General features: G+C 40.4%; 1 protein-coding gene across 1 annotated transcript; it reads right to left on the reverse strand.

Moving 5' to 3' along the window:
* Positions 1-1,673: 1,673 nt before the first annotated feature.
* Positions 1,674-12,086, reverse strand: tat (tyrosine aminotransferase). Its single transcript, XM_034132873.1, has 12 exons — positions 11,879-12,086; positions 10,735-11,024; positions 10,246-10,350; positions 9,935-10,002; positions 9,012-9,170; positions 7,792-7,930; positions 7,400-7,452; positions 3,407-3,559; positions 3,171-3,299; positions 2,783-2,866; positions 2,462-2,560; positions 1,674-2,349 (listed from the first exon to the last, which is right to left on the reverse strand). Exons 1-12 carry the CDS (start codon positions 11,881-11,883, stop codon positions 2,209-2,211), a joined length of 1,425 nt encoding a protein of 474 aa, XP_033988764.1. The 5' UTR covers positions 11,884-12,086; the 3' UTR covers positions 1,674-2,208.
* Between the last annotated feature and the right edge of the window lie 668 nt (positions 12,087-12,754).

Consider the following 12,754-nt stretch of genomic DNA (forward strand, 5'->3'; position numbering starts at 1 on the left):
AAATCGATGTTAATCCATGTGTGTGGAGGTGTGGATGTGGAATTAACGGACGTGACATTGTGCGATTCCTGGCAACGCAATTTACAAACTCTTCAACTACAACCCTAATTATATTTAAAAACATTTTAGAAGGCCTCACGAAATACTTGAATGTAAATTAAAATGTAAATGTTAAGGGATGTGTGTAATGTGGTGATTGACATTATTCACCCACGGATCTATGGGTTGGGGGTATTGTTCCGCACGGACATTTTAGTTAACCGGACTCCTGTTGATGTGAAATCCGAAAACATTTAAAAAAAAAAATAATAATACTTTATTCCGAGTTTGCTTGCTTTTCTCTTTGGAGGTCATCACATAACGGCATTGTAATACACGGTTCGGCTGCATTAAATATGACATATCTGCCGTAGTTCTGTATTTATAGAGCCCTGATGAGAAGACTTCTGGACAAACAGGAAGCACTGCCGCCAAAACTGAAAACGTGACGTGGATCATAAATATATCAGCAATTAAACAACATCTTACATTTCTTTTCACACAATACGTCTCCTTGCAGTATCAATACTAATTCGGCTGACTTTTATATTTGATCCAATTGGTAGATAGGCTGTATTTACACCATAACGGTGCACAGCTGATAGAAAGGCACATCTAGTGGTTAAAGCACGTTATTGCATTTTATTATTTTATTATTTTTCACAAAAATGAAACCATCAATAGCAAAAACAGAATTAACTGTCATTAGTAAACCACTCAAATAAAAAGATCATAAGTGGTTTTGTTTTACATATATTTTAAGGATAATAATAGCAATGTAACACTGTCTATGACACTTACTGTATAACACTGATTTGAAAAACATACAGAAAAAACTAATTCACTGCCCTTAATAAAGTAAACTCGGAATAAAGTATTATTTTATTTTTTTTAAATGTTTTCGGATTTCACATCAACAGGAGTCCGGTTAACTAAAATGTCCGTGCGGAACAATACCCCCAACCCATAGATCCGTGGGTGAATAATGTCAATCACCACATTACACACATCCCTTCACATTTACATTTTAATTTACATTAAAGTATTTCGTGAGGCCTTCTAAAATGTTTTTAAATATAATTAGGGTTGTAGTTGAAGAGTTTGAAGAGTTTGTAATTGTGGCAATTGCGTTGCCTGGCAACGCAATTGCCACAATTCCACATCCATATCTCCACACACATGGATTAACATCGATTTAATACATTAATGTAGCCTTTGTTTCTGCTAAAAGAGGTGTCGACCAGCTAGGGCAACAAGAAAATCGGCGAAATCGAGTGTGACGATTAAAAAATAAATTAAAAACATCTAATTTTGTCAATAAAAACCGACCAATAGGCGCGGTAGACCATTTGCTTGGCACTTCCGGGTATTTCTCCACTGGTTGGGCCATGTTAACAATACCGTGTAACTGTCACATTTGAAGGGACGAGACCGTGACATATTCACGTCTCCCAGCATGGTAGATCGTCACATGTTCACGTCTTGCCGTGATACCGGGTTGAATGGAGTATGTCTAGACTGTGGTATTAGTACGTTTACTTAAGTAAAGGATCTGAGTACTTTTTCCACCACTGGTACCAGTACACTCCTCTATGGGTCTGTGTGTTTTGTGTGTAAAATACTTACTTTCAGAGTCATGTCAACATGTTTTTATCAAGTAAAATAAACAAACAAATATAACAAATAACGATAGAGAGCATGCCGAAAGTCGTTTTCTATCACAAGCAAAGAATACAGAACATTATCAAAAAACGTCTATAAAACATGGATAGTCAAATATATATTTCCTTCACCTAACTGTGGGAGCAAAGAAGCCAGCATGCACTGCAGGAGGTTACATTACACACAAAGCGTTACACAAATTATATAAATACACAAGAACAAGGTATATGCGTTGCCTGTATAAAATATAAATATTAAGCTTATTTCATATGGTTTATATAAAAGATTACACCATCAAGGGACCATCCAATTTGTTGCATCTAAGCTTTTGCTGCCACGGTGATGAAATTGTTAACACAGGTTTGACATCACAAGTACTTTTACTTCATTACACGGTGGAATGAGATTTCAAAGCTGCTTCCAGCTCAGTTTGTGGGTAGACAGACAAATCTTCCATCATTTGGTCTCAACAACATCCAGGCATTAGCCTGGTCCTGCCCTGCAGCTTCAATGGTCCAGATCGGTGCTCTCAGTGCTGCCGGCTCGATTGTGGCGCTTGCAGAACTCCCTGATCCGACTGCAGGCCTCCACCATCATCTCCTCTGGCACTGTCACCACGATGCGGAAGTAGTTGGGGTACTCAAAGGCCTGGGTGAGGACACAACGCGGTTACTTTCAGGCATGAAAAGGATCACAAACGGGTTTTAATTTTATTCTAAATGCAAGTGTTTCGACATATTGACAGAAAAAGGTGTCTTACTGAAGCAGGCAGACAGAAGACCGACTGCTCGGTCACCAGACGCTCGGTGAAGTCCACATCGTTCTTAAAGTCTGGAAACCGATCCATGTCAATCCCCACCTAGACACACATTATAAGAACCGCAAATTCATATTCAAACCTCTACAAATATGTCGTAAATTACTATAGAATGATGATTCACGTGCATTTTTTACTGTTAAACTTTTCTAAAATCCTACTTTTAAACACCTGCATCAAATACATATAAGGTAAAAATGATGTATCAACAACCCTGAAATGACATGCTTAAAATAACTCAATTGAGTAAATGTTCCTACTGACCATGAGGTACATTGCTCCTGAAGGCATGACGGGGTTCAGGCCAGGTACGGTGCTCAGCTCATTGAAACAAATCTCAGAGTTGGTCTGAGGGTGAAAAACATTCATATAAGAAAAACATAAAAACATTGAACTTATGTTTAAAGGACGATTTAATCGCGGGAGAACATTTTCTATACATTTTTTTTAAATGTATAAAGTGCTTCTAATTATATGCTGCACAGTATGAAAATGGTACTCAAAATGTAAAGTTCATGCAAGTTCATCAAGTATGCATGGCAAGGTGGAGTAGTTGGGCTTTTTACAAATAGCAGTATTCAGGTGAGGGTCAGCTCAGCTGCCAAACATGTGTGTGCAGGAAATCATACAGTGTTTATGTAATATTACGCACCTTCAGAAAGCTGATGGTTTTGCTGTAGAAGCTTGGAGGTGTGTTGTTGAGAATGCTGTCCAGGGCCCCCTGGATTATACTGCAGGCCCCCAGAATCCGCTGACTGAGTTTCACCAGACCCTGTCGAATCTGCAGAGGAAGCATACTGCATGTCAGTCAGGAACATGTGACAGTACACTGGTGGAGTGTTTATACAGTATTCCAAAAGGAGAAACTGTAAAAACAAAACGACGTACCTTGGATCCAAATACATCATTCCTGTCATGGATGAGGATCCATCCCATCCTCCAGCCTGGGACCAGCCAGCGCTTAGCCAGACCCCCGCAGGAGAGGATGGGAACGTCACTGCTGAGAGACGCCATGGAAGAACAGCTGCAACCTGGGAAAACCTGTGGACACAAGAATGAGCAAAATAAAATATGTTTAGGTGACAGAATCATCCGCGGCCACGGGTCAGCATCATGCACAGTGATAGTGCACGTGATGGTGATGAAGTTTTCATGCTGCTTTCCAATAATATTCATTTTTTTAATGGATGCTGTCATTTTGACATGTAGATTTAATAATGGCGTGCAAGGCATTCAAGTCATTAAATAAAATAAATGAAATACAATTATACATTTTTGTTAAAGGAATTTTTCAAATGTTTCTAGTTTCTCATGTTCAAAAGGTTTATTGTGTTCCTTGTAAAGAAAACATGTTGTTCTTGCATTTGTTCAAAATGTGTATAAATGTAACAGTACATTCACGATGTGTATTTATGTATAGATGTCGCAATTGTCCAAAGCTTTGGCAATACTGTAAGTCATTATGGTCATGCTAATAAAGCTATTTAAATTGAATTAAAATAAAAACAAGCTGTTAACAGGATATCTTCAAGTGGATATGGCTAACATGTTAGCGTGCTTATTTACCGCTTAGAGAATGTAAAACCACTGTCTTTGTGACAGATGAGGGAGAAACCAACAACAGAAGAAGAGGAAAGGAGGGGGGGGGTGAAGTAGCCGCAGAGAGAAAGCTGGTTCTCATTAAAATGAGCTGGATCTGAGACGCTGAGCGGGGAGCTGCCCCGCGTCCTATTGGCCAGACGGCTGGGAATGACTTAACAGAAATGAACATCTGAAATGTGCCTGCTGAGCACGGCCAACTTAAAGCACTTTTTGGGCTCCGTCTCTCTGAACTGGATAAACTCGCGCCCCCGCCCCCTGCCTCTGGTATAAAGTATTACTTAAGTATGTGTAGGATAACATAACATATTATGATCAGTGCAGAAGATGTTCAGGGGGATTCACTTGCAGTCCAAATACATCGGCACTGGCTGACACGATTGAAAGAGTGAAACATTTAAGTTAAAAACATTAATCAAAGTCAACTTTATTATTAATATCTCTGTGTGTGTGGTACAAACAGGGAGGCCCAAGTGCTGTTTCCCACAGTCCCAAACATTCAAATATATAACAAATACATACATATACCGTATGTATAAATGCACACATACACAAAATAAATGTAAAAAATTATAAAAAAGGCACAACAGTAAATATTCAAAAATAGCAGTCTGGTAGATTAAACGGTGAATATATGAGAATTAATGAATATATGACAACAGTACAAAATATATGCAAGTAGTGCAATAGGTGTCCATGGCAGCTAGCAAAATAAAAAGTACTAGATACTAGAGCGAATGTGAGAAAATGTATTCACTGCTGAGGGTCTTTTGGAGGAGGGGGACAGGCAGTGTCAGACAGCCCGGCCCCCTCCCCTCCTAACATCCAGGTACTAAAGTGAAGGCCTCCCCACCACACCCCCAGTTCAGCCCCCCACCCCCCACACGCCCCCATTCCTCCACCATTCCTGTTGCACCAAAACACAACATCTGCATTAACTGCAAACACATGCAGCCAGAAAAGTGCCGAGTCATTCTGGTCGGCTTGCTTTTTCTCAATGTGACATGGTCAGATGGGGGGGATGGGGGGGGGGGGACGACCCAACAACCCCAACAGCCCCAACAACACCAACAACCCCAACTTGAAACTTTTCCACTTGCAAGAGTAAAGGCTTTCAGCATCCATTTATCTGTGTGCAACCGAATGACAGGCGCATGATCTTTGTAGCTTTGTAAGAATGTTTCTCCTCTGGTATTCTACTCTTCTCTCTCCAGTACTCCTTTGACTTTTCTATTGACCTCCCACCTCTAGCAACACCTAACCTCTAAGTGTTTTTCTCCATTAGCCTCACTTTGTTGATTAAACAGACCAAATCTATGTTTGTCCATTTTAATGTCGAGCTCCTAATTATCAACAGAACAAGCCTATCATTAACCACTCACACAGATCTGCTCTTAAATGGAAGAATTAACAAATAACTACATAAATGAATGGCAGTTTTGTTTTTCATTTTACTCAACCAATCAACAATCCAACAGGTTGGTTTTAACCTGGGGACATGTGTGATAAAATCACTTGGTAAACTTTAGCTTTAAAATTCTGAAGTAAATGATGACTGCTGAATATGCAACTTCAATTGAGGTTTGTTCCAAATACGGTTCAAATGAGTGGAACAGGACTAAATCCAGATGTTAGAGCCTAATATCAGAGGTAACAGAGAAGTAAACATGATTTTTAAGCCTGGAACATTACGCAACAATGTTCTGATTTTGTGTGAGTGCATTATCATGACTGAGCACTATCGAAGCAGAGGTGGCTAGTAGAAACTGTAGCAGCATGCATCCATCACTACTCAATCAAAATCATTTCCACTGTTATCGTATCTGCAGCAGTATTCAGCCGCCTGCCCACGTGTGTGTTTACATGTTTGCATGACCTTTGACTAAAGTTCAGCCAGTACAGATTTATCAAGGCCGACACTGATGCCAACTCTTTGGACTGCCAATGTTCTTTTCTGATGGTCAACATTTATATGTGGAAATGTTCCTCTTTAAAGGGATAGAACAACAACTGTCTCTTTAGTTTCTGCTGCTTACTCAAAGACCAGGTGTGTGTCTTATGGCGCATTTCCACTACACGGTCGGCCTCGGCCACACTCGGTACGGCTCGGTACGGCTTGGCCGCGTTGGGCCTTAACAGGGCCGACTCACTTCATGCTGCGCTTCCATTACAGTTTAGGAACTGGGGTAGTTACTATAGTAACGCAGTGTAGGCGGAGCCGTGACGTCATCTTCAATGAGAAATCCAGAAACACAACACAGCCGTTAGCTGTTAGCACTCAGAGCTCACAGCTCCTCATATGTTCAGAAACTAGACAAAAGTTAAACAAGTACAAACCACAGACTGCCTGTGTCATGGTGAATACAGTCGCTGCTTTATTTATGTCTGTATAGGCCGTTGTTGTGAGTGTGGACGGTCAGAGCATATACTGCGTTAGCTTAGCCAATCTCCATTCAGAACACACGAATTTTAAAAGGTTTTTCGCCTGCCGTCTGTCTGCAGACTTGTCAAAGCATTAATTCATGGTTTTTACTAACCGGTATCAGTATGTTGTTACTTCGGCATCATTTTGAAACGTGTATTACAATTAAATCACGGTCAAATATGTCCATCTTGTTGTAGTTCTAGCCCTCTTGCCAGCGCTCCTCTCTCTAGTTTAGCATACTCAGCCCGACTCAGCCCTGTTTGTTGGCCCCGATAGAACCACAATTTTCTAGGGCCAGAAAAGAGGTGAAAAAGTGGCCCCGCGCCGTGCCGCGCCGGTAATTGGCCTAGTGGAAGCACAACCAAAAAAGGGGACGGCACGACACGGCACGCTTAAAGCGAGCTCCGCGCTGCAGTGGAACTGCGCCATAAGTAAACTAATTGTGAGGACTGAAATAATGATCAAATATAGTTTTATAGCAACTCAATTCAAATTCATGTTATTCCATTGAGTTTCCATTTGATTGGTATTCAGGATTCAGTTTTCATTGACATTTTAAAATAAACTCCACTTTATATCTCTGTGTAGGAGAGATATAAAGCACTTTGAAGCCTGAGTGTAAAATGCTGTGACCCCGGCCCACCCCACTGCCTGCTTGCACCTGTTGACCCCCATGCCCCCCGCCCATCCCTTACTGGTTGCTGATTCACAGCACATGGCCCCTAATCCCCCAAGTGCTGATCCACCCACCCCCCAGAGCCAGGGCAAATACCACCAAATGCAGCACAACCTCTGCTGTCACTGTGCTGAAAAATGTGCCTCGCTGGTGTTCCAGAGGGCCAAACCCTGACACTCACCATATCACTGTAGATTTCATCAGCCAGGATGGGGAGGCAGTGTCTGGAGGCCACTGTGAAAACAAGAAGCATTTCATTCATGGGCTTCACGTCGTCCAGATTGTACATGTACACTCTTGTGTACAATTCTTTGTGCATGCTATTTTCAGAATATGTTTCACAAATGATCCTAATGCAAAGTAGTGGGGACAAAATTGGCCATTTCCATAAGTGGCGGGGACATGACACAGTGTCCTCAGTACAAATGACGCCTATGCTTTCATTGTTTCTGTAAGACGAGGCAAATGCTGTATGTATATGATAGTACATGTTCAACTCCTCGGATGCTTATTCAACGTTTTTAAAGGGCTCTTCATTATTTAAATACTGAAGCAGAGTGGACGGGCACGTACCTTTGATGATTTTCTGGAGGTGTTCCTTGCTGAAGACAGAGCCACACGGGTTGGATGGATTGGTGACGATCATACAGGAAGTCCTCTCGTCGATCAGGCTCTCCATCTGTAGAAGGTCCACCTCCCATGACTTCTCCGGCTGTCAATCAAACATGTGTGTTGTCATGGGCACAGAAACGTTATTCTTCATGAAAATAACACCTTCAGGTCCTTGAACCTTTGGGTGCTCATTCAGTGTAACCAACGTTTGACCAAAATGATTCATATGTGACGTGCACCAACATAAAACATTTACAATTCCCATTCCACAATTTTCTTATTTCTTTACGAAATGTCCAAAACGGTTTCTCTCCATGTCTTTATATAACAGTAGGACGCTCACATCCTCCTCCCATCAGCGGCCTTACCACACTGTGTGTGAACTTCTCAAAACAGCTGCTTTGAATGGTTTACAATCATTTTATAAGAAATGGCATGACGTGAAGAGAAAATAAACTTGTGACGATTACTAAGAGAACATTTGATCTAGTGATGTATAAGTACACCAGGTGGATAAATACCTATAGACTATGAGTCTTTATTCTTCATCAAAAGCACTGTAAGACATGAATACTCCTATTTTGTAACAAGAAGTGTCTGTGTTAAAGAAGATAGATCTTATAGTTAGGGCTGGTCCAGGCTGGCATTGAACCAGACCCTTGTTTAGCTGCCAAAGACTTAGACTTTCGGGTGACTTTCACTTTGTACCTTTCAATGCTAACCCTTCCTCTCCTATTTCTCTCTCTCTCTATTTGTATGAACTTATGTCCTGTGTGTTTGTCTTTCACCTACTTGTTGCTAGCACCTGGAAGCCTTTGGAAATCCTCCTGGATCTTTTTATATATGTTCACATTATAATTTTTTTCATATGGATTGTCTTTTCTGTAATTGTACTATTTGTTTGAATCCATACACACGACACATATCTGTGCACACGTCTGTCTGTCCTTACAGAGGGATCCTCCTCTGTTGGTTCCTTCCATTTCTCCTGTTCACTGTGGGGTTTCAGTGGGGGACTACTTTATTGTACGTTGTGGGTCTAAGGAAAAAGGGTGTCGAATGCTGTTGACACCGTGAAGTCCCCTGAGACAAATGTCTTATTTTTGATGTTTGAAAACTTGTAATGATTGATGAATTGATTAAATAAACATTGGTGTTTATTTAACCTCCTATATACTCACCAGCAGGTTGTAGAGTTTGACATCTATGCCCATGGAGACAGCCAGAGTCTTATATAAGGAGAAGCCCGGGCATGGGACCAGGATGTTGTCCCCCGGGTTACACAGGACACTGATAGCCAGGTCGATGGCCTGACTGCAGCCGCTGGTCAGAATCACATCCTGGAGGAGAGGGGGAGGGTGGGGGGTTTACTTTCAAGAGCTTGGACACCAAAATCAAAGATCAATGCTTAACAACACTACCGTTTCTATTCTTTGACCATGATGGAGTCACAGTTACTAGTAGCAGTGGTGTAAAGTAACTACATTCCACCAAGTACTGGTCTTAAGTACACATTTGACGTAATTGTACTTTACCTGAGTGTTTTCATTGTATGCTGCTTTATATTTCTACTCTACTACATTTTGGAAGCCAATTTTGTACTTTTCACTCCACTACATTTTCTTTACAGATTTGACACAAAATACTTAGGAATAACTTTTAAAATACGATTATTTGGTATAGATTAAACCATCTAACATTATATTTGAGTAACTAAAACCATGAGTGGGTTAACAGGAAATTCATAGGAATTTAAAACATTTTTGTTCAAAACTATTTAACAGTTCCAGCTTCTTAAATGTGAAGATTTGCTGCTTTTGATTTTTTTATATTTTAAAATACTTAAATACTAATTATTTTCTTTTTCTTTTTACTTTTAATTCTAATACTTTAATTACATGGTCCTATTCATACTCAAATACTTTTACTTAAGTACCATTCTCCACGCAGAACTTTTACTTGAAATGTAGTGTGTGGTATTAGTATTTTTACTTTAGTACAGATTCTGAATACTATTTCCACCACTGACTAGTAGATTCCAAGACATGCACTCTTGTTGACGGACTACAGGTCTATTTATGATTGAATCTGATTGAATAAGCACCTCGGCCTCCAGCGGAGCCTCGGGGCAGCTGTAGAAGTTGGCCACCGCCTGTCGGCTCTTCAGATAACCTGCAGGTGGACAGAGCAAATAATGTACTGCAAACAGAGATTCAGTGGGTCCTCATCACTCCTGAGATTTACATCAGGCCATTTCTGGTTACCTAATTTCACAACACAAGTCATAGTGTGACAACATGTGGGTTACCCTAATGTAGCTGTAACACAACCAAACGTCTCACCTGATTTTACAGCCAACCTGAAATGACATTTCTAATCTTTGTGCATTCAAAGGTGTTTCCTACTGTGACTCACCAACAGAAGGGGCATAGCCGTTGTACTTTTGGGAGTCTATGGCGTCTTTCATGGCCTGCAGCACTGCCCCGTCTGTAGGCAGGTTTCCAAACACAGTGGGATCCCCTGGGAACGGATGTGACAATAAGCAATCAATTAATATCAAGAGAACCCAAGAGTCTTGCATTGAACAAATGTCATAAATCAGTAAACTTAGTCCTGGAAAGACAGGAAAAACATGTCTAAAAAACCATGTAACTCCAAAAGATAAAAAGACAAGATCTGTATTTACAATCAACCAAGCTGGTACTCCTAAAAACTAATTGGAAATCTAAGGGGGTAGTTATTATTTGTTGATTATAGTCACACATTATGAGATTCACCCGAAAAGAGTTTCACTGCATGTTGGCTTATTGATAAATACAATTAAGTACACATTGAAAACTGGCATTGCTTCAAGCTACACAGTGACATCTCTGGATTGTTTGAATCATGCAGAAGCCCTCTCACCTATGGAGAGTGCGATCATGGGTTTCTCGGGGTTGGGGGTGAGCTTCATCCCGTCCACGATGGCTCTGATGGGGTTCAGCGTGTTGTTGGCCATCTCCGAGGGCCTCACGTCCCACCTCTGCCTGCGACTCTTGGCCTTGCTGGGATACAGAGCACCCCTCACACTGACGTGGTGGAGGTCCTTCCCATTCACTCCGTTCCCACTCAGGCTCTTACCATTCTCAATGCTCTTGTTGTGGACTCCATTGCCATTCATCTGAACCAAGTAAGACTTGTTCTCCATCCTGGAACTGATGGTGGTGAAGAAAATGGACGTTTACTCAAAAGATACCTAGACTTTTAAGTGTTCCACGTTGTGCTACTTTAAACTTCCCAACTACAGTTCAGAAGGAAACAATGTACCTTAGGCTGCACTTCCTGTATCTGTCAGTTATTACACATTAACATTTAACATACATGTGATCATATTGTAAAATATAATAAATATTTATAAATTAAATGTAAAACTAGCTCCCTTTCAAACAGCTGCAACTTCAACATGCTTGAATCACTTATAAACACCAAAAAAAAGCATATTCCAAAAATATATATATAACCCTCTGCATAATGAGTAGGCTATTATACTGTTAATACTAATGGCTAATTGTGTTGCTAATACTTCTGTACCTTTATTGAAGTTGGTAAGTTGAGGGGGAATGTTACGTGTATTATGGGAATGCATGCTTCTTCAAACATTTGTATTTGGTTATGCTGATGTCAAATTGCAAAAGTGTTATTAAAAGTTGCATCATGCATTCAAAAAATATATTAAAACAAAGTTGTGCTAATTATCACATCTGATCCTGCATATTCAAAGATTATTATCAGATCGAAATCTCAGGCAGAATATTTTTCTAAATTCCGGCTAGACCGTCAACATTTTAGTATTTTTTAAGTCATGTTTATAAAGCCCAAGGAGAGCAAATTGAACGGAATCGCTCAAGTCTTTAATAAATGATGAATTGTTGTGCAAAACCAATTCAATCTGTAACATCTATTTACATCAACATTCTCAAACAGCGTGCATTTAACTTTTATGCATCTCCATCCCTAGAATATCTGTGTACTGTAAGACCATACATTGAAAATTAATATTTGTACTTACGTCATAAAATGTTCTACAAAAAGTATCTCCAGATCAGCAGCAGCGCGCAGGTTAATAACTGTTAAACAGGATGAAGCCGATAGGATGATTTACGCCGGTTATATAGAAGATCCCCGAAAATGGGTGTTGAGCCCAGCCCATAATTCCATTGGTGGAGACTGAGGGCTGTACCATTACACCCCCTTTACATCACTAATAGGAACCATACCATCTGCAAACTTGAACTGCACCATTACCGTCCAGAGGGCCGGGGGGGGGGGTCTCACACAGATAGGGCACCTGCAGTGCGTCTGTGCTGTGCGTCATATGCAGGGGTGCTATTTGTTTGTGTATAAAAACCGGAACGTACCCATGACGCGCGCATGCGTGAATGCGCCCAGTTGTAGCTCGTTTTGAAGGTTATGAAACAGCTGTCAATTAACTCTGCAGCCAGATCCGCAAAGCATTATAGTTAAGTCTGACAGTATCCGCTGCACTTAGATCATAAATAAAAGTAGAAGTACCAGAGTGTAGGAATACTCTGTTACAACTAAAAGTCCTGTTGCTAATGTTACTCAAGTAAAAGTATACGCATCAACATAGAGTTAAAGTAGCGACAGTAAAAGTAGTCATTGTGCAGATTGGTCCATTTCAGAATAATATATATGATATGTTTTATAATGATTGATCATTAAAGTGTTCTCAAAGCTGGTAAAGGTGCAGCTAGTTTGAATGACTTTGTATTCTGCAGGGTAGCTTGTGAATTTACTCCAGGTGGAACTAAAGTCTGATTTAACACTTGATTATATTTCACATCATTCATCCACATCTGTGAAGTAACTAAAGGTATTAAATACATGTAGTGGAGTAAAAGTACACTAAGTAGCCTACCTCTGA

This window comes from Trematomus bernacchii, unplaced genomic scaffold (genome assembly GCF_902827165.1).
Source record: "Trematomus bernacchii unplaced genomic scaffold, fTreBer1.1, whole genome shotgun sequence".
Taxonomy (NCBI): domain Eukaryota; kingdom Metazoa; phylum Chordata; class Actinopteri; order Perciformes; family Nototheniidae; genus Trematomus; species Trematomus bernacchii.